The 23,322-nt window shown below is 31.6% G+C and overlaps 1 protein-coding gene across 4 annotated transcripts in view; it reads left to right on the top strand.

Annotated features, from left to right (window-relative positions):
- The window catches only part of LOC106753628, a 93,017-nt gene extending 70,231 nt beyond the window's left edge, over positions 1 to 22,786 (top strand). The window contains exons 1-14 of one of the 4 annotated variants that reach the window (XM_022777579.1): positions 3,145 to 3,248; positions 3,326 to 3,402; positions 4,199 to 4,307; positions 12,067 to 14,878; positions 15,290 to 15,843; positions 16,204 to 16,764; positions 16,849 to 17,785; positions 18,637 to 18,728; positions 19,485 to 19,719; positions 19,790 to 20,159; positions 20,278 to 20,533; positions 20,608 to 20,682; positions 20,833 to 20,967; positions 21,776 to 22,786. In XM_022777579.1, coding sequence (XP_022633300.1) covers positions 12,100 to 14,878; positions 15,290 to 15,843; positions 16,204 to 16,764; positions 16,849 to 17,785; positions 18,637 to 18,728; positions 19,485 to 19,719; positions 19,790 to 20,159; positions 20,278 to 20,533; positions 20,608 to 20,682; positions 20,833 to 20,967; positions 21,776 to 22,459 — 6,678 coding nt within the window. In that variant the 5' untranslated portion in view covers positions 3,145 to 3,248; positions 3,326 to 3,402; positions 4,199 to 4,307; positions 12,067 to 12,099 and the 3' untranslated portion in view covers positions 22,460 to 22,786. Of the gene's footprint in view, positions 1 to 3,144; positions 3,249 to 3,325; positions 3,403 to 4,198; positions 4,308 to 12,066; positions 14,879 to 15,289; positions 15,844 to 16,203; positions 16,765 to 16,848; positions 17,786 to 18,636; positions 18,729 to 19,484; positions 19,720 to 19,789; positions 20,160 to 20,277; positions 20,534 to 20,607; positions 20,683 to 20,832; positions 20,968 to 21,775 lie in introns of those variants that run through there. The other 3 variants (XM_022777580.1, XM_022777578.1, XM_022777581.1) reach the window with 3 other exon arrangements.
- The last annotated feature ends 536 nt before the right edge of the window (positions 22,787 to 23,322 follow it).

Genomic DNA, 23,322 nt, shown 5'->3' with positions numbered 1-23,322 from the left:
GAGTGGAATTGAAAAACAAAAAGTACTGAATTTTTATGTTGGAATTTAAATTTAATATATTTTTTACTGATCATAATTAAATTAAAAATATAATTCCTAATAAAATAAATAATTAATTATAATGATAATATTTCAATAGATACTATCAAAATGGCATTTTGTTGATAATATTAATTTAATATATATTTTTTTATTTAAACTACTTTTTAGAAAATATTTCAGTTTTAAAAATATTTTTCCATTTTAGAAATTACTTATTATTTTGATTTAGAAAATATTTGATATTTTATTACATTTTATTTATATATAGAGTACATAAATAAAATGAAATAACAAGTTCCACTCTATTTTCTTATATCTTTTATATATTTTCAAAACCTTTAAAAATCTGAATAATAATATCACAATCAATAATATAAGTTAAAGTCGCATATACTTGAGGGAAAATATATCATATAAAAAGAAACTCTTTCTCGAGAAGAGATTGTAAGGAATAATCTCTAAGTATAAGTGTGAAGTCCCCTTATTATTGTTTCTAGGTTTACATCTCTTATAAATAAGAGAGATACCTTTTTTTGTAAAATATAACCCACTGCACACATATATTGTAAAATACAACAATAACTCCCTTATGTGTTTTCCCTCTTGTTTTATAACCATCATAATATAAACACCATATAAAAAGAAAACTTATAAATCCATTATTTTAAGGTTTAAGGTTATAAGTAATGTTAATTTCTTGGATTGGACTAAACTCACATTTATATAATTCTTCTTTATAACCTCTTGAAAGAAAAACAACAATAACAACACCATTTAACTTCTACTTGAACTTATATGACTCATCGAAAATGGTATTAAGAAACTCAATATTTTATAACTTATATTTTCTTATTCCTTCCTCCCAGAGTGAAATTAGGAGCAGCCAAAATGAGGCATGCATTACTAAAGAAAGTGAAGGCCATCCTGAACTCATTCAAGACTTTGGGGGGAATAATATGATACCAATTGCTTTGGGGAGAGAGGGTGAAGATAATATAGTTTTAAAGACCCTTGTTGAGCTTGAAAACTATCTCAAGATGTCTCTCAAGGACGTAGTTAGTTCTGAGACTAACACCCTCCGTCTTTTTTCTACCCTTAATTTTCTGTCCAACCTTCCTTTCAAAGATGTCACTCTATCAGATCGACTCAAACATATTATAGAGACTATGCACCAACACTTCCCAACCATTCTATGCTCCTTTAAGCAACGCTTTGCTACCACTGACAAGTTGGCAGAACTTGAAGCTCGTCAGAATGAGGTGGCCATTAAAATTTCTGAGGCAGAGAATTTCAATGATGAAGCTCAACTGAAGGAAGTGGTTTTGAAGGAAGAAATCATTAGGTTGAAGGAAGAAATAAAAGTTTGTGAGGCTGCCTTATCATCTCTGGATGAGAGAAAAAATAAATGCATTGCGGAAACTATAAGGTACAAAAAGGAGCTTGAAAATGTGAGAAAAAACAAATCTTAAATGGTGGAAGATCAAAGAAAAATTGAGCAAGAATTGTTTGAAATGGCTTATAAATGGTCAGTTCTGTGTAGTGAATATGAGCTTGATCGCATGACTGCAAGGAATCCTTCGTGAGGACTTTCGTTGTTCATTGTTATTAAGACTTCCAACTATACTATTATGTAACTTATACTTTCATTGTTTCCCTTCCTTCAATATATTCTGTGTAATTAAGGACTTCCAATTCTACAATTCTACTATTACTGTGTCATGGCAAAGCATATGAGGGATACAATATTTTAGCATTTATGTTTAAGAGAAACAAGTAGAAGACTTTTGGAATGGAACAAACCAATCCATTTGAAGACTTTTTCGAAACTTTAGTGAAAAAAAAAAAACATCATTGAAGACTATTAGAGCAAACCGATTTACATAAGTATATGGAGCTCCTAATTTTTCTTTATCAAGTTAAAATTTAAAATTACTATTCTCTCGTTTTACTTATAACATATCTATTGTTCATTCGTGATGAGTGTTTTTATTCTCAAAATATATATCATTTAATCTTTTATGCAGGAAGTTAAAGATCCGTCTATAATGTCGTAAAAATAAGCATATTAATGTGTCAAAATGTAAGAAAAGAATCCAAATATGAATCAAATTGATAGACATTTTATCTTTTATGATAATAAAATAAATTTTTTAAATTAAATGGTTGTGATTGTAAAAGTGAAGGTCTGTTTAAGATACAAGCTATATTTAAAATACGAGTTATATGCAACAACAACCACAAACTTATCTTCTATTCTTTGTTGAGCCATCAAAGATACCAGTAAAATTGCTATTTAATAGCTTACCTTTATTGTTGATGTGATGATATGCTAAGATTGTTTTGGATACAAGAGCACACGGTGTAGACTCGAAAGTTGATTATAAAATAAGGGTGGCAAAAGAATGTGTAATAATAGATATCCAAGATCCTTTGTTTTCTTGGACGTTACTTCATGAAAAGCGGAAACTACCGAGGACTTATTAGCATGGCATGAGCTTGAAAATGCGAGGAAAGACGAATCTCTAATATTGGAGGTGGCTCATAAATGATCAGTTTTGTGTAGTCAATATGAGCTTAATTACTACAAATCCTTCGTGAGGGTTTTCGTTGTTCATTAATATTAAGGTCAAAGTCTTGTGTTTTTTTCTAGTGGTTTATGCTTCAATAATAAGGTAGCTTGGTCCTAAATTAAATTAATGTGCACCCAACCCATCAGCTACCACTCATCATACAGTTTCGATGGTTTTATTTTTTTTTTTGTAAGTTTGCTATCTTACTTGTTGTGTAAGAGGCTGTTCTTCGTAAAACAGACAAAAAAAGTGTTATTATAAATAAATGTAAGATTAAGTTTACAAAAACGAAATGGGTAAATCTGTCCATTCTCCTTTTTAATAGTACCCACTCAACAACAATAATAAATAAACGACAAAGACTTTAAAAAGATATAAAAGTGGAAGTCAAAACATCCCTCAATCATGCAGAGTATTAATAAAAGGATGTTGAAAAGAAGTATAAAAATTAAAAAAAGTATTGATAAAGGTTTTTAAAGTAATAATAATTCAATAAAGAAAAGGAAGACTCTTTAAAGTGAATAGGAAGCAGACAAATTGTCAGTGTTAGCGAAAAGCTGTGCTTTCATTCTTATCGCATTGTATCGCATACTCTGTAATCGATTCAAGAAATGGAGTTCATTCGTCTCTGTGGAGGTAATAATCACTCTGGAGTTATGTTCTGCTTTGATTTCAAATTCTGATCGTTTCCGTTTGTTTTTGTGTTTAAACAGTAACGTAACGTTTGAGCGTCTCTGTAGTTTCTTTCTGGCCAATTCTTCCATTGCTCTCTGCATATCTGTTAAAGGAGGTAACCTAAGCTTACATATTTCTCTTCATTTTCCACTTCCAAATTAGTTAGATAGCAACTACATCTGCTTCTTCTCTTTTTTCCTCAACTTCAAAGGCAACAGAGTATAAACAGAGTTTATATACTTTTATTCGTATTACCTTCAAAAATAGCATTATATATTTTTATTCAAACAATTAGAATTTATTTTAATTATCTATTTATTCACAAGACATGTATGTGTATCATGCTATCTCATATATAAATATGCTTTATCTACTAGTAATTCTTATTAAATTTTATTTCAGTTTTTCTTTTTAAAAATTAAATTATCAAAATAAAGTTATTAATGAGAAAAATATTAATTTTTTTTTTTAAATTTGATCTTTATATCTTTAAATTTTTTTTATCAAGAATAAAGATTAAGTAAATATGACATAACGTTTTATATATTTAAGTGTTTTAAATTTAAATCTATAAAATTTAAGTTCTAAACCTTATACTTTAATTCAACTTATTTAAATTTGTCTTTATAAAAAGACTAAATTTTTTTGCATTAACAATTTAATGTATAATTTTATTTGAATTATATTTTAAAATTAATAGTTTTACCTAAATTTATACTTTAAAAATTTGTTGTTAAATAATTTTATTTAAAAGTTAAAAAATAAAAAAAAAAATATATTCGATACATATGAAGAAAAAGAGTCATGGTGCATTTTTATAAATATCTTTTTAAACAATTCCTACCTTAATCTGTGTTACTGTTTATGTTTGTAGATAATGTGTTTATGTTTATGTTTGTTTGTATTTGCAGTAACTTAACATTTCAGAGTCTCTTTGAAATAATGGATGACTACTTGTTTCTTTCTCGCCAATACAATATGCTTTCTCAAATTATGCTGATACTCACTAATTTTATGAAGGTACATGCGTAATGCCAAAAAAAAGTGATAATTAATATACAAATGGAAATTTTTTTGTGTAAAATTTTAAAAGCACTTTGGTCTCAGTCTAATTTCAGAAAACATAATGCTATCATTTTACTTTAAACGGAGCTAATGTCCTTTCTAAGAGAGAGTAAAAGTGTAACTAGTTCAAAAGTTTATTTAAATCTAATTAATTTTTAACCACAATGAATTATTTGAAATTAAATGAGTATTTTTAATTTTTAATTTTTTTCCCATAGTTTAGTGTATTAATAAAGAAAAATAACAATCATAATTATCATCATATTAAGTCAAACACAAGTATTTAAGTAGTGAAATTTAACTCATTAATTCAATCTCATTAAATTAATTAATTAATTTATATATATATACATAAAACTGGATGAATTTTTCATTAATGTGAAATTTTTAATACATTCTCTTGAGAATATTGGAAATGGTAAAGAGATAGGTTTGATATACCTAACTAATTTCATTAAGATAGAATTTTAACAACTTTAAAATAGTATTAAAGTAGTGGTACTTAATTTTAATTTAATTTTATAAAATCAATTTAGTAAGGTGAGATTTGCATTCACTTATGTATTATAATTTGTGCATATCTTTAACTAATGTGGAATTTTCAAAACATCATGTTAAGGACATCGAGCATTCACATATCTCATAAATACAACTCTGAAAGTGAGTTTTGTACTTATACATTATAACTTGATCATATATCTAGCCGACGTGAGATTTCCAACATACCCGCTCACACTAAAGACAACAAACATGGAAATAGAGGGGGCCTAGATAACTAGTGACAATCGGCGTAACTAATCTTGCTAGAATAGACTATTAGTGACTTTGGTAATGTGAAAAACATATGACAAAACTTAAATGATTTTCGAATAACTACATGATATAGAAAGCCAAAATATGATTTTAAAATTATGTGATTCTCACATATATTAAAGAAAGGATATGTGTACCTTTTTGTTAGAATTTAAGAGTATTAGAGACAATTTTCAGATTCATGAAGAGTTACAATTATTCATGAAGAGTTACAACCATTCATGAAGAGTTATAATTATTCATGAAAAGTTACCATTCATGAAAAGTTACAATCATTCATGAAGAAATGTAACTAATTAGAATCTGATATCTCTTGGATTTGAAAGATGCTTGATCAACATCTATATAAAGGAATCTTGTGCTCTATTGAAAGGAGAGACTTTAGTGACTTTTTCTCCACATTTGGTCATTCACTTAACACACAAATTAATTCCTGAGAATCATGTTCTTGTTTAACGTTAATACTAAGAGTGAGTATCATCGTTGTATTTCTTCTTTGTATCTCAAAAATGGATTTCGTGATCCCCTTCACTCTTATAAGGGACGAAATATTGCTTTTAGGAAAGTGTGTATTCATGCCTAGAAGATTATATCAAGTCTACATTGTTGTTCATCTTGTTTCCATAAGTTCTTAGAAAATTGTTCCAACACTTTTTTCACGAGAGGTCACCTTTTAATGGTCTAGAGATTTGATTTGATGAATGACTCTAAACTTTTTTCAGTCACTTTGACTCTCTACTTTACAATCTTCTTTCTTGATGGATGTAACACGAAAAAACATACGAGAAAGCTTGTTTTCTACCACAGTAGTTCATATAAATACAAGTCTTATTGTTATACTCGACCCATCAACTAGTAGTCATCATAAAAAAATTGCTCCTTAATAGCCATATTACTATTTTTCACTTCATTATTTCATTGATATCATTAGTTAACATGAGACATAAAACCTTATATTCTTCCACTTGGTTTATGTGTCATTGTATATGTTTATATAAATGAATAAACAAATAAATTAAACACACATTATTAACAAGTGGACTTTAAGTTTATACAAGAAAGACAACTCACACACAACTAATTACGCAACTCACACATACTTGTGTATACATGACACAAATTTAATTACTAACATTCCCTCTCAAGTTGGAGCATACAAATTATATACCTAACCTAGGACAAATAAACTAAATTCTAGGTCTCCTTAAGGATTTGGTCAACACATGCTAGTTGGTCATTTGATCCAACAAACTCTGTGAATATGAGTGTACCCCTTTGCAACCAATCAGGTTTTGAGCCAATCAACTTCACCATTAGGTTCTACTTTAATGGCACATACCTATCGACATCCAACTTCCTTTTTTTCCCGTGGAAGAGAAACTGATACCTAACTATTATTCTGATTAAGAGCCTCTATTTCAACAATCATAATTTGTCACCATCTAGGACATCAAGTGCTTTGATTCATATTTTTGGAAATGGTAATAAAGGACACCGAAGATAAAAAAGAGCAATAGGAAAATGACAATTTGTGAAAGTTAAAAAAAAAATATGAATAGGAAGTGGGTTTCGAGTGGAATGAAGACCTTTTCTGATAACAATGAGTTATCTTGAATAATTTTCACCGGAAGTCGTGGTATTGAGTGAGGATGGAGAAGAATTAAAGTAGGAGATTCATCTTGTTCTTGGATAACTAGATTATCAATTAATGTCACATGTAGGTGGAATCAATAAGTGAAGATGATGGTTCATGAGGACTTTAATTAAGACTAAAATTGGAAATTACACAGGAAATATTATACTTAACTAAAGGTATAGGGAGGACATGTCAATGACATGAACATCTTGAATATATGAAGAAAAGTAAGGAGTTTGTTTAAAGAATGTGACATTTGCAAATATGTAGTACTTGTTAGTTTCAGGAGAGTAACGCTAGTATCCCCTTTGAAGTCATGAATAGTCTAAGAAGGCACATTTGATAGTACGAGTAGATAGTTTATCTAACTCTTGAGTCATGTCATGAACAAAATATACACAACCAAATAGACGAGGAGAAATGTGAAAAAGAGGGTCATTTGGAAAAACAATGAAAAAAGGAACCTTATTATTGAGAGAGGAGGATGACATCTTGTTAATAAGAAAACATGTAGTTAGGATGACATCTCCCAAAGTTGAGAAATAATATTTGCACCAAGCAATACATTATGAGTATTGTTTATTTTTTTCCTTTTGCTATATCATTTTGTTGTGATGTGCGAGGAGAAGTAAACTGATGTAATATACCATGAGAACTTAAGACTTTAGAAAAATTGGATAAAAAGTACATATTATTTGACATTTTCACTTCTTAATATTTTAATCACTTGGCCGAATTTATTCTGTATTTCGTTACAAAAGGATATAAAGATAGACATCAATTTAGAACAATCTTTCATTGGACAAACCCAAGTACATCTTGAATATTCATCAATGAATGTAACTAGAGCTGTGAAAACAGCTGTTGATGGTTCGGCAAGTGCACCAAATCGTTCAAGTAATAAAACCGGTAAGACCAGGTATCATTTTCCCAAGAGACTCGTAATACTAGAGAATTGTGCGATTAACAACTCATCTAGACTCAATAGAACAACATTCATTTACAATCATGTGCAAAAAGATAAATTAACACATAATTACATGGTTGGACTTTGGTGTTTGAAGGCACTTAGAAATGGACAAGGCTAGAAATGGTATGAAATGACATTGCTAAGGTTAGTTTTCACCAATTCACTCCTGTGTACACCCAATTTCATCTCTTCTCCATCAATTTACTAAAGTCAATCCACTAAAACACTCTAGCCCTAATCCCTTAGGTGAAAGAGCCTAGGTTTTCTCATTAAATCTCAATCCCTTGGCAACCTAACAAGCAAACCCGCATTAATGAGCTAAGATCTTAAGACAACGTGTGAATCATCTTCCATCCCTAGAATCAATGACCACAAGGACTTTTATTTCAGTTCAAGATTTCATCTTACGTCCCCATAATCCATGAAACCCCAAAATCAAGTCATGAACATTCCTATTACATGCAAGCTTTAAGATCGGAAACAAGAATACTAGCAATTGATAGAAAAGGCATATATATAATCAAATCATTCATCCATTACACAAGAATTCAAAGGCTACAACTAATCCCAACAAGATGGGTTTGGTTCTCCACTTCCATGGAGAACCCTAGATCTTACAAACATGGAAGATGGAAGAAGAAGGAGACCCAAAGGAAGAGGAGGAGATGTTCCCACAAGCTCAGTCATGCCCTCCATGAGCTCCAGCAGTAGAATCGCACGTCCAAAGAACCAAAGACCCCAACCCTCTCGCATTTATGAGTTAAATAGAGCAAATCTGCCATATCAGCAAAATGGCGCTCGGGCGCGCGACAGTCAAATGGGGCACAAAACCAGCTTTCTGGCACCTGACACAGTGGTGCTCAAGCGCCGCCAAAAAGGGGCGCCCGAGCCTGACTTTGCTGGACAACATCTTTTTCTGGTTTTTCTGCAGATTTGCTTGCTTTTGTGGCTGGTTCAGTTCTCTACATTGTTGGAGATTCTTCCAAGCATATTATTAGCTGCAAAATAATGGGATTAGTGATGAAGTTACATCAATGTAGCCTAAAACACACTTATTAAGAAAACAAGACAAAAGAAGAGGATTAAGCAAGTTACAAGCTATAAAGGAGTTGATTTTGCTACTAAAATGATGCTTAAATAATGGTAAGAATTAGCATTATCAACGGCTAACCCGGCCTGGCCCACACGTGTTGGTCACTTAGTGAGCCAACCCAACCTGGCTCATTTATTAGGGAGTCAGAAAAATTCGAACCCAGCCCGACCCACCACGGGTTGATGGGTAAACAGGTTGGCTCACTGGCTCACTTAAATACAATATTTTTTTTAAATAAAAAATTATAAACTTTCTATAATTTAAATCTAAACAAATTTCACTTCTAAATTTCACTCCCAACATGGGTGTTTAATTAATTTTGAAAATAGGGAACTTAAATAATTATTTCAAGCAAAAAATAATAATAAATATTTTTTATAAAATTAAAATTAACTTTTAATAAAATAAAATTAGATAAGTGGGTTGGTGGGCCAACCCGGCCCACCATGGGTTCAACCCGCATGAGTCGGGTTTAAATCTCACCCGAATAAAAAAAATACAATTTTTTCAAACCCGACCCGACCCGAACCCGTGGTGGACCGAGTTGGCCCACAGGTTGTGACCCATTTTGACAACTCTAAATGTAACAAAATACTTAAACCAAACGATGATATGCGTTTAGGCATGCATATATCAGAAGGGATAATAGAAAAACTATACTTATTCCTTACTTAAGGCCTTTTAGGAAAGGTAGCTCTAACATATTTTCCGAGTTAATAGGATTCACATTATAAGGTTTGGAGACTACTAAGCTCAGAGACCATTTTTTTTAATATTGACAAAGGGTGATGCCGTATTCAATCATCTAATAGTTTAGGACTCAAAGAAGCAACATAAGATACATATAGACTAGATCTAAAATGGTTTAATCCTCCAACTTCATATCATTTTCTAATTTGTCTCCTTGAACCATGCTCCCATATGACAAATGACTTCAAATCAAAGGTTATTAAATTGTTTAACGTTTTGGTTAATTGGCTTAATGAAATCAAACTATAAGCACAATTACGAACAAAAAGAACATATTTAAGATTTAGGGAAGGAGAAAGGGAAACTTGACCGACTCCCTTTGATGAAATTTTAGAGTCATTTGTCATAATTTTGAAATGATGTTTTTCCTTTTTTATTTTTGAAAAGAAAGAGATGAGAACAAAGAGGTATTACCAAACATGTCATCAAAAACGCCTCAATCAATTATCCATGAATTTTGACCTTCCATTGATTGGAAAATGTAAGTTGTTAATGTATATGGAGTTTCAGATGTTTGTGCCAAGTTATTAGATTTAAACCATAGATACTCTTGTTATTCTTCATTAGTGAATTTGGAGTCGACAATTCTGCCTTAGAGACATGGGCGGTCTTGGTAGGAAAAGCATGCCAGGAGAAATAATTTTCTTAGGAGCGATTTTTCTACACTTTGTGCACTGATAACCATAGCAAATAGTTCCACAGGTTCATGAACTTCCTTGCTTTGAGTTGTTGGAACTCAAGGAGAGTTGTGGTCAAACTTTCAATGGAAAGGATCTTATGATTGGTTAATAGTTGATTTCTATGATGATCAAAGTCTAAATGTAGAACACGAAAGATCATCACCATATAGTATTTGTCAAGTTTCTTTTTTATTTCATCCAGATACTCTACTTCCAAAAACATTTTTAGTTCTTCAATTATGGACTAAGCTTCAGTCATGAAGGATATCATATCGGGATCCAAGTCTATTTACAAAGTCATAAAGACATTGGATATAATTTGCATAAATATTTTGAGCTTTCTTCTTAAAAGAAGTGGAAAATTTTAAAAGCTCTAAGAAAACCAAAAGCTTCGGTTCAACAGATTGCCACAACACGACACAATTGAAAATCAACTTGCTTCCATTATTCAATCTTCTTAGGAGACACGTTTCTTCCATCTTGATAAAGGTAGTCATGATGACCTTGGCTAAAGAACCATATTTTAATGAATGCCAGAGGTAACTTTTTCCATTTAGTTTTTCAATAGTAATGGTAGGATTTCCAAAAATGATAGGTCTAGTAGACATTTTAAAAACAGATTCTGAAAACAAAACAATAGTCTTTAAAGGCAAAAACTAGGTTCGATAGAAAAACCTTCAATCCATAAGGAGGAGCGAATCTCTTTGTGACTAAGAGTCCACCAAATGACCTCTAAATAAGACACGTGGAAAGAACGTATGTATTGGGATTGCTCTAGCGAGTTAGATGGTAATCCTCTAGAGAAGATCAGATGATTGGGCGATGGTGTGTAGGATTCATGCACCTCTTTTTTATACCAAAATGCACCAAAAATTACAGAGACTAGCAACTTTTTTTTATACCAAGTTAAAATTGAAACAGAAAGAAATTATGTATTTAGAAGTCCTAAAGGAGCTTGATGATCTCCCCTGTTTAATCTTTAATTTATAGGACTTAATACAGTTGAACCACCTAATCTCACAAACAACTCACACTCAACTAATTAATATTATGTAATCATTGAAGTTTGTATTTTCCTCAATTGATTCAGTACCACGAGTTGATATTTTCATAACTTTCACATAAGATTCTTCATAGTTTTATTTAATCCCTTTGTCAATAATTAACCAGTTTTATAATTGGCCTCTTAGATAAGTTACATACATTTCCTTATAATAGAAGTTCGGATAAATTATGATACACATGCCCACCTCACTCAAAATTTCCAAATTGATGCAAAAAACTGTTGAAAAAAATTAATTTAGTCTTAAAAAAAATAAGTAATTAAAGTGAAGATTTTGTATACAACGCACGTTTTAGTTTAAGCTTTGGTTAAATATATTTTGTACTGGTACACTTTTCTTTTTCTATTTAACAAATCTTCTCATTTACATACTTCTACGTTTGAACATGATTTATTTTTTGTTGGTGGGAGGGTAAAACATTTACTAAACATTATTTAAAAATAAATGTTCGACAAAATTATCAAAAACGTAAAATATATTTAAAAACTCTTTTATCAAACCTAAAATTTTTAGAAGCAATGATTAAAGTTATTAGATTTTTTTATTGTCTTATTTAGGATAGAAAACATTAAATTTAATTACTACGTACACTTGATAACTTTTTATGTACTGAAAGATGAAATAAATTATTTTAAAATCATTTGGTTATCTAATACATCTAAATATAATTGCAAGACTTACAAGTGTGTTTATCTTTTTTCTGTTCAGGTTTAAGGAAGTAGTATATGCTGGAATAAATTGATGGAGTGTCTGTTTGGTTTTGCATCTTCTGTTTCAAGAGATTTAGTGTGTGGAGCATTAAATCAATTACGTTATCCTTGTTGCTTTAAAAATTTCGTCAAAAGACTTCAAGAAGAAGAGAGCAATTTGATTATAACGAGAGATAGTGTCCAAAAATTCGTTACCCATGGCAAGAAGCAAGCGAGAAAGCCCAATGAAATTGTGGACAAGTGGCTGGAAGATGCCATCAATGATGTTCACAATGTGAATCAGTTGCTGGAAGAAGCAAGAACAAAAAAACATTGTTGCTTTGGGCACTGTCCAAATTGGATTTGGCGATACCATGTTGGAAAAAATTTAGCAAATAAAACTATGGACCTCGAAAAGTTCATTGAAAAGGGTAGAAAATATGTGCCTTTTGACCGCATCGCTACGCTTCCTTCAAACACCCTTGATATGCTTTTAGAGAAATGCATGAATTTTGAGAGTAGACAAACTGCATACGAGCAACTACTGGATGCAGTGAAAAGTAATGATGTTTCCATGATTGGGTTGTATGGAATGGGGGGTTGTGGTAAAACCACATTAGCAATGGAGGTTAGGAAATTAGTAGAATCAGAGCATCTTTTTGAAAAAGTTCTTTTTGTACCTGTTTCTAGTACGGTAGAAATACGGAGGATTCAAGAAAAAATAGCAAGTTCACTACAATTTGAATTTCCAGAAACCGAAGAAATGCAGAGAGCCCAAAGATTGTGCTCAAGATTAACTCAAGAAAAAAGTGTTCTTTTAATTCTAGATGATGTGTGGGAGAAGCTTGACTTTGGTCATATTGGGATTCCTTCTTCTGAACACCATAAAGGATTCAAGATTCTCATTACCAGTAGATCAGAAGCAGTTTGTACTTTAATGGATTGTCAAAGAAATATTTACTTGCCAATTTTAACGGATGAAGAAGCATGGACTCTTTTCCAAAATAAAGCACTTATATCAGAAGCCACCCCTCATACCTTAAAGAATCTGGGAAGATTAATTTCCGATGAATGTAAAGGATTGCCGGTTGCCATTTCAGCAGTTGCTTGTAGTTTGAAGGGAAAAGTTGAGACGGAATGGAGGGTTGCATTGAATAAATTGAGACATTCTAAGCCAATAAATATTGAAAGAGGTTTGATTGATCCCTACAAGTGTCTACAACTGAGCTATGATAATTTAGATACTAAAGAAGCTAAATCACTTTTCCGGTTATGCTCTGTGTTTCCTGAAGATTCTGAAATTCAAGTTGAAGTTTTAACCAGATGTGCAATAGGGTTAGGTGTAGTTGGAGAAGTTGACTCATATGAAGAGGCAAGGAGTGAAGTGATTGCAGCTAAAATTAAGCTTGTTAGTTGTTGTTTGTTGTTGGATACAGATTATGAAGGTGTCAAAATGCATGACATAGTTCGTGATGTGGCCCACATAATAGCAAAAAATGAGAATAAGATGATAAAGTGTGAAGTGGAGAAAGATGTTAGAGTCGAACAAAATTCTGTAAGATATCTTTGGTGTGCGAAATTTCCTAATGATTTGGATTGCTCCAATCTTGAGTTTTTATGCTTACGGACAAAGATGAAAGGATTTGATGAAATTTTCAAAAGAATGGGAAGGCTCAAAGTTTTGATTTTTATCAACGATGAGGATGGAAAAACACCATTGTCAACAATATCTTTCAAAACATTAACAAATCTTCGTTATTTATTCATTAAGAATTATGAATTGAGCGACTTCTCATTTTTTGGCGGTATGAAGAATCTTCAAAGTCTAAAGTTACATGGTTGTTCACTGCCTGCATTTCCTGAAGCAATTACACTAAAATTGTTAGAGTTGAAAAAATGTGATATTAAAGTGAAGAATTTTGAAGTGATGAAGAGAATCCCGCATTTGGAAGAGTTGTACATTATTGATATTGAAGGAGAATGGTGGGATGCTAACAGCGAAGACAATATTGAATTCTTTAAGACGTTTAGCATTCCCGAAACACTGCAAAGGTATGGAATTGTATTAGGGTCTTATAATTTTGATCATTATAATAATGATAGAGATATTTACATTCATGGAAGAACTTTATTACTTAACCATTTTGACATATCAAATGAGGTAATGAAGGGTTTGGCAAAAAATGCAAAGGATCTATTTGTAGGAAATATTCATGGAGGCGCAAAAAATATGATCCCTGATATATTTCAAATTGAAGGAGGTGGTTTGAATGAGTTGAATATGTTGGTGATACGTGATTCTGAAGAGTTAGAATGTTTGATTGACACTCATAGTCACTCGAGTGAGGTCGTAACTCTATTTTCCAAGTTGCATACGTTGAAAATCCTTAACATGGAAAATCTAAAAGCTATATGGCATTGTTTTCTTCCTGCTAATGGACCTTTTGAGAACTTAGAGAAGTTGTATTTAAGTGATTGTCCATGGTTGACATTTCTCTTTACATATGTGGTTGCTCAAAATTTGGTACAATTGAAAATATTAAAAATATCAAGATGTGATGAACTGAAGCATATATTGACATATGATGAGAAAAGTGAAGATGAATTCAGCAGTGGGCATCCTGTACAAATCTTCCAAAATCTTCAGGAAGTAGAGGTATATAGCTGTCGAGAATTAAAACATATATTCTTGGCCAACATTGTAGGAGGCTTAACTCAATTGAAAGTTCTCCTCATTGAAGAATGTGACATGCTAGATCAAATAATTGCAGATATTGTTCCATTAAGGGACCAAGATAGAAAAGAAGAACTTGATGAAATAATTGAAAAAGGTAAGCCCTTCAATTCCAACAACAGTTGCGAAGCATAGCCTAGTTACATTACATGGTATTCCTTAGTTAAAAATGGTGACACATGTAGCTTCGAACTTATTTACAAGTTACATAAATATTCTGAATTCGTTATTATATATGAAAAATTTAAGGATAATAATTATATATGTTTTCATTGCGATGTTATTTTCCGTTAGTAAGGTTCAAACTTGAGACACTACTAATCTACTTTTACTTAAATCAATTACTTGTTAATACATTTCAAGCAAAATTGGTCTCATTTAAAATTATAGACAATTACATTTGCTTGTGAATTTGTTTGTCAAATTTAATTATTTAAAGGAAACTGTCTTGTACGATTATTTTAGTTCCTAGAAACCAATATTTTTTTAATTTATAATTGCTTTTCAGGAACTCTATCCAGCCTTGGAAGCCTTAAGATAAAACGTTGTGGGAAGTTAGGCTCAATTTTTACAGCATCGATAGCTAAGACCTTGACTTCTTTGGAAGAATTGTTCATAGAACACTGCAAAAGTTTGAAGGATATAGTAACTCACGAAAGGATCAATAAAAATCAGGAGGAAAGCATTGTTGAGGATGACTATGATTGTCAGAGTGATATTTCAATCTTCCAAAGTTTGAAAAAGCTACATATCAGTAATTGTGACTTATTGGAGGGTATATTCCCTGTTTCTTTTGTTGGAGAATTGAATGATATAACAAATAAAGAGGCTGCTCATTTGAAAGACTTCTCTAGTCCAAATAATACTCAAATTGAGCTTCCTGCTTTACAAGTACTTGAACTTCATTATATTCGGAACAGAACCATTGTTGGTAGTTATGATGTGATATGTCCATCTTTAAGAACACTATCATTGGATATTGGGAGATATGTTGTGTTTTTCAACATAAATTGTTCAACAGATGCTTCAGAAGCTACAAAAAGGGATTTTATTGCAATCAAGGTATGAAAAATCATCATTTACATTGTTTCTCTCTTTGTGAATTTACAAAAATTAATCTAAATATTTGAATTTCAAGATGATGTAGTGCTAAAAGTAATAATGGTCTTAAATGCCCTGCCACTTACTAGTGACCTGAATTCATACCAATAGCTGCAACATAAATTTTTAATATTTAAATATTGGGATAGGCTAAACAGAAAGCAATTATTTTTGGGAAGAAACAGGTGAATCTAAAAAATTATAGACATTGCTTAAACTTTTATCTATACGAACAATGCGATATAAATGGAATAAGTTAATAATTAGAGTTAAGATAATATTTAGTTTGGTTAAAGAAGTATTTTGGTGTATAAATTGCAGATATCGAACTCAGATTTTGTTCCCCCGGTTGAAAGTGTCGAATGTCTTTCAGAACTACCACATGGTTTGAACTTGATTATGACACACAATATTAGAGAAATTGAACTGAAAGGCTTTGATAAGGCAAGTTACCTTTTTAAACTGTCCATTGCTTCATCATTGATGATGTTGGAAATTTTGAGAGTTAAGGAATGTGATGGACTTGAGTACATTATAGACACTGATGATGATGAATATGGCAAAGACAATATGAAAGCTATCTTTCCTAACTTAAAAGAACTCTCCTTGTATGAGTGTTTCCAATTGAAATATATGTTTGGGAAATATCACGTAGCCAACAAGGATTACAAGGAGATTCATATTCAATTCTCAGCATTGGAAATACTCTATTTTCGTAATCTACCAAAGTTTGTTAGCATTTGTTCTACCAACAATCTCATTTTGACGTGGCCATCTTTGAAGGACTTTGAGTGTAACGAATGTTTCTATCCATTTTATAGTTTTGTCAGTTGTTTGACGATTCCTTCAAATTCAAGAGAGCCTATTATCACAAGTACGAAGGTACTCTTGTCTTTTTTTTTTATGATTATTAATTATTTTTTCTTTTTTTTTTATGTTTTTACATTTGCTCTTAATGTCCTACAGGATCCGAAAGGGATTCAGAACCATCTCCCCACTTTGCAAACTCTAAACATAAAGCATTCTCGTGCAGAACGTATTTTTTGTCTTAATGAACATGAAATGATTGGCCAACAAGTGAGTTTAAGGTTAGAGAAGTTGGACTTGTATAATCTACCTGAAATGACTTATATTTGGGTGGGTCCCAACAATTCACTTACTCTCCAACATCTTACCACATTAGAAATAAGGGATTGTGGAAAGTTGGAAGTAATCTTTCCAAAGTCTGTTGTAAGATGCTTACCAGAGTTGAAGAACGTAACCATAATAAGGTGCATGGAATTGAAGCAGATCATCGAAGAAGACGAGTCCAATCCTCTTTCCATAGATGGAGACTCTGAAGAGGAGATTATTGGATGTCATAAAAAAGCTTCAAAGAATTATTTTGCCTTCCCAAATCTTGAAGAACTAGAAATATTTGAATGTGCAAAATTGGAAGTAGTCTTTCCAAAGTCCGTTTTAAGATGTTTACTAAAGTTGAAGATTTTGAAGATAAGCAAATGCAAAGAAGTAAGACAAATCATTGAAAAGGATGTGGAGGATAAAAATTTGTCTAACATTCTTTCTCCTCGGCCATGCTTCCCAAAACTAGAAGCATTGCAGGTTGATGATTGCCACAAGTTGAAAAGATTATTTTGTGGATCTGCTTCTAATGACCTTCCCAATCTTCATCTTCTAGTCATAAATGGAGCCAATGAACTAGAAGAGCTTGTTGGATGTAAACAAGGAAAGATTAAAGTTGAGCTTCCAAGACTCAAACTTCTAATATTTATCCATCTGGAAAACTTCAGTCAAGAGATTGATTTGCATAATTTGAAGAATTGCATTGTCTATGAATGTCCAAAACTCTCTTTGACTTCAACAACTACTCTTGAGAAGCTTTGTGAAGATTTTCCTTCCGAAGGTAAATACTATATGAAGTCTTCAAATTTAAACTATTAATGGAAGGATGTCAAACTTTTGAATAAATATTAAACTATTACAGCATTTAAATGAGGTAACTCGCTATCTAATTCTTCTCTAAATAAATGTTTGTCTTAACTCGTATACACTCTAAAAAAGGAAGTTTATTAGTTTCAAATTAAATGTAATTTTTATCTCACTTTTATTCAACAATGAAACTCAAATTATTTGAAGAAGTTGACTCTTTTATTTATTTTCACATTTTGTTTGCACTACTTGCAATTTAGTTATCTATGTATGTAATTTAATCTATCCTAGTGTAATATCACAATTTATTATTTTTATTTGTTGTTTTTATGATGTCAAGAAATATTAAATAATTCTTATATTAACTAATGTTTTGAATTCGCTTATTCTGAATCCACAATCAACAATCCACAACTAAATTTGTTTACAAAATATGATGTATTTGAAATAAGTCTTGCATATGTATATTGGCATAGTTTGAGACATTTCGTCCCTTATTTTGTAAACAATTCCCATAGTACTCACCAGAATTTTTTAAAATAAACAACATTAACTTAAATTTTGCTGCAAGGCTTTTAATTTTAGGTTGTACTAATTTTAGTTATGAAGAACACTGTTGTAAAGCGTACGGTCCTTAAGATGTAGAGTCGCCAATCTATTTTGATTGGTGAAAAAAAAAATTCCTATTATGAAACTTTTTATATTTTTTTTTTTTGTATTATTAATTGTAATGATATAATGATCCATCATGGAAAGTTGAGGTTGTATTCCTTTTGTTATGTATTTCATTTTCACGTGAATTCCCTAATATATATCTTTCTACAGATTTCATAAACACAGAACTTGGTAGTTGGGAATTTGAACGCATAGTAAGAATTTCAACTATTACCGATAGCAGTGAGTTCACTTCATCACAGGTCAGGACCAACAAATCTATGAATATAATACAATAAAAAAAAATTAATAGCCTATTCTGTCTCATTATTAGAATAACTTTCTTTTTTTAATTTAAGTACTAAATTTGATCTCATTTTTATTAAAGCAAATCAATGTGATCCATTAAAATTAATGTACCATTAAAATTCTTAAAGTAAATAATCTTTGGTAGATCAACAGAAGCCACCTTAATTAACAGCAAATGCACATCTGCTAAGTAATTTAACAGGAAATGAATGGTTGATGTATACTACTCAAAGATAAGGAATGAAGGAAGAAAATTGTAATTGTCTCTTGATTCAGAAAAAAGGACCATTGCATTAGATAAAGTCATAAAATGTCAACTAATTAAGAATCAAATAGAAATTAGTAACCTAAATATGGAGAAGAAGGAACTATAGTCACTATGAAAGTTATCGTACCAAATTTAGCTTTTGCATTGTAAATATGAAAACATTTATTGGAAAAGTTCTAGCATATCACTGATAGACTAGCAATACCAATATTACTGCTTTCGAATTTAGAAACCCACCTCCAATTTGTAATATTACTGAAACATAAAAATGGATTTTGTAATATTAAGACTAACTCCTAAAAGGAAAGTTGGTGTATGAGGAATCAAACCGTAAAGGAGATTTTCCATACCAATATGCACTTGAAGAAGCAATAGTAATAAGGCTCCTTTCAAACTTTAGAGCCACTCACTCAATCGTACTTTTTCAATTTGTAATACACAGGAGATTGAGGACTTAGGAAACGAGAGCATTAAATCTTCATCCACTGGAGTTGAAGACATTGGCACTGGAGATGCTGTTGCAACTCACATTGATTCCAAGGTAGTTGAACAAGATGATAAATTGAATGAAGGCAAGGCCGGAACAGTGGAAAGCCAAGTAGAAGAAGGGTTAAACCTTTTTCATAAACAAGAGAGAATAGATGTTTTTCCTAACAACAATATTGACATTTCTTCAGGTTTTTTTTGATTTCTTATTTTCTCATTTCCATCCTATATTTCCATATCACCCTCTCAAACTTTTTACAGCTTCTGCAGATATCCGTACAAGATTGGGAGCATATAAACATTTTGTTGATCTGGATGATGCACAGATTTCTCTTCTGGTGGAGGCAATTACAACATATCCTCATCTCTGGAATGCTCCCAAGAAGTTTAGTGAGCGCTTTCAAGCTTGGAGGTTCAAAATTTTGGCAGATATGTTGTTGTTCCTTCAGAAGGAAAGTGTCCATAGTGTTATTCCTCAAAGACAAAAGGAGTTCGATAGACTATGTGAAGAAGCTATTGAAATTGGATTTGAGAGTTCATGGGTAGAGGAAATGCGTCAACGTGTTGTAGCGAGGGATTCTAAGCTAGGAGAGGACATTGCTAAGAGACAAATGGATGAGAATTCTAAGAGGTATGACTATTTTGTTAGATGAGTATACATTTGGTGGCATATGAAATTCTTACAAGATTGATAGCATCAGTTTTTGAGTTTTTTGTTCTTTGACGACGAATTTAAGTTTGATGCACAGGTGTAGTAAAGGGGACATGGTACCAGATTCCCAGGCTGCTGAACGAGGTGATGGGCCTAAGATTAGCTTGGAAGAAGGTTCTGACTTGGTTGATAAAGAAGCTGAAATAGGTGTTGTTTCTAATCACCACATCGTTGCTATGAGAAATGAAGAAGCAAAGAAGGAATTTGTTGCAGAAGTTTTCACTTCAGAAATACCAAGAATAGCAACATCATTAACAAACTCGCAAACAGTTGAAAAGCCAACACCCTCAAATGTGAGTCTAATAAATATTTTATGAGTATTGGATGAGACTATTGTGAATTTACACCTTTTTATTACTTTCTTTAGGAATTGGTGGACACACAGCAGACTAGTGAACAGTGTCAGATGAAGCAGAAAAAACCACTTGGTGAAATTCCTAAGGTAAATGACAAACAAAAATACCATAAACTATTCTAAATTAATATGCATGTCCACTTGCCATCAACAATAACCATGCTAGTATAAGTAATAGAAAGAAATGAAATCTGCAACTTATTACACCAAAGCTACATATCATTTGTTCTTGCGCAGAGTATTGAGCAAGTTGCTTTAGAGGAAACCATAGCAAAGAACACCAATATGGCAGCTTCATCAATTCTTTCCGAATCCGCCACCTCTAAGTTGGATCCAACAGTTACTTTACTAAGTAAATCATATCCATATCTTGTAAGTTTATTTTATGCAATTCACATTTCTAAGATATTTGGTCAGAATAAAAATAATGTTATCATTCTGATTTATTATTTATGGTAGAAGTGGAATTGAAAAACAAGAGAATTTCTAAGTTGGAATTTATATTTAATATATTTGTTATCATCACACTTAGATTTTGTTAAGAATATTTACTTAATTTTTTTTATTTAAATTACCTTTTAGGAAATCTTTCGATTTTAGCAATATTTTTCAGTTTTAGATATTAGTTATTATTTAGATTTAGCAAATATTTAATATTCTATTACATTTTACTCTATATATAAAATATATGAATAAAATAAAATAATAAATTCCTTACTACAACATATCTCTTATATCTCTCATATATTTCCAAAACCCTTATAATTTCCTATATGATAACAGATGATTCATCTTAGTAAGAAGCTTAGATCGCTCTGACAACAACAACACAATCCAACACCATAACAGTTGCAGTATAAGTAAAGGTCATCAGAAATATATCATTTAAAAGATACTCATTTTTTAAGAAGATATTGTTGAGAATAATCTAAGTATAAGTCTAAAGTCTTACATTAAATAGAAATAAATAAAAAAACTATAAATTTATCGTCTTAAGATTCTAGGTTAAAAGTAGTGTTAATACTTTATATAAGTTAGACTAAGGTCACATCTATATAATATCTCCCTAATAATTCCCACATGAGTCATCCAAAATGGTGATAAGAAACTGAATGCTTTGCAACTACTGTGATTTGATGTTAACCTCTTTTCTATTATATTTTCTTCTTATTCCTCCCAGAGTGAAATTAAGAGCAGCCAAATTGAGGCACGCATTGCTAAAGAAAGTGAAGGCCATCCTAAAATCATTCAAGACTTTGGGGCCAATGATATCACGAGTTTATTTGCACCAGTTATTGTGGGGAAAGAGGGTGAAGATAAGCTAGTTGGAAAGACCCTTGCTGAGTTAGAAAAGTATATGAAGATGTCTTTGAAGGATATAGTTAGCTCTGAGACTAACAGCCTTTGCCTTTTGTCTGCTCTTAATTTCCTATCCAACCTTCCTTTCAAAGATGTCAAAGTATCAGATGGACTCAAACATATTATAGACACTATGCACCGACACTTCCCAAGCATTTTATGCTCCTTTAAGCAAGGCTTTGCCACCACTCACAAGTTGGCAGAACTTGAAGCTCGTGCGAATGAGGTGACCATTAAAAAGAATTTATATGATGAACTTCAACGGAAGGAAGTAGTTTTGAAGGAACAAATCATTAGGTTGAAGGAAGAAATAAGAGTTTGTGAGGTTGCCTTATCATCCCTCGAGGAGGAAAAAAATAAATGCATTGCGGAAACTGTAGAATACAAAACGAAGCTTGAAAATGCGAGGAAAGAGGAATCTCAAATGTTGGAGGTGGCTCATAAATGGTCAATTCTGTGTAGTCAATATGAGCTCAATCGGATGGCTACTATAAATCCCTCGTGAGGGTTTTCGTTGTTCATTATTATTAAGGTTAATGTCTTTTTTTTTTTAGTGGTTTATGCTTCAATAAGGTAGCTTGGTCCTAAATGAACTTAATGTGCACCCAACCCATCAACCAATACCACTCATCATACAGTTTCAATTTAGTTTCTAAATTTCGATGGTGCTATTTTGTTGTATGTTTGCTATCTTATTTGTTGTGTAAGAGGTTGTTCTTCTTAAAACAGACAAAACAAAGTGTTATGATAAATGAAAAAACTATTTGTTCTCTTATGTAACTCAGTGATCAAATGCATCTCATTTTTTCTTCAAAATTACAGAAACCATTTTTTGTCCTTTCTTCAATGAGTGTCTTATGTCTTCTCCTTAGGGACTTTCAATTGTATCATTGTCCTTTTGTAGTACTTATATATATATATATATATATATATATATATATATATATATATATATATATATATATATATATATATATATATATATATATGTGTATGCTTTACTATGGATTTGGTTCTAATTTCCCAATCAGTTCACCCTTTTCTGTCAGCATGATTCCATAAAGCATAATAATATTCACTCCAATTAGTGTGTCACTTCAAAGAATTTAAGAGATAAAAATTTTCAGGTTCGAGAGAAAAGGAGTTACATTTAGCATATAAGAATAGAGAGAATCATCTTAACTCATATTTGTGCTCGATTGTAGTTCATCTCTCTCGCTCGATTGGTCATGGAGAAGACGGCGCAGCATCCGCAAGAGTAGCGGCGGTGCGTGGATTTCAGCACTAGCAAGAGTGGTTTTCGTTTCCACTTCTATTTCCTCCCTCATCGCCACCAACGCCACCATCTTCCACAGTGACCTCGCTGCC

Source organism: Vigna radiata, unplaced genomic scaffold (assembly GCF_000741045.1).
Source record: "Vigna radiata var. radiata cultivar VC1973A unplaced genomic scaffold, Vradiata_ver6 scaffold_134, whole genome shotgun sequence".
Classification (NCBI taxonomy): Eukaryota; Viridiplantae; Streptophyta; class Magnoliopsida; order Fabales; family Fabaceae; genus Vigna; species Vigna radiata.
This window is presented reverse-complemented; position numbering and strand designations above follow the sequence as displayed.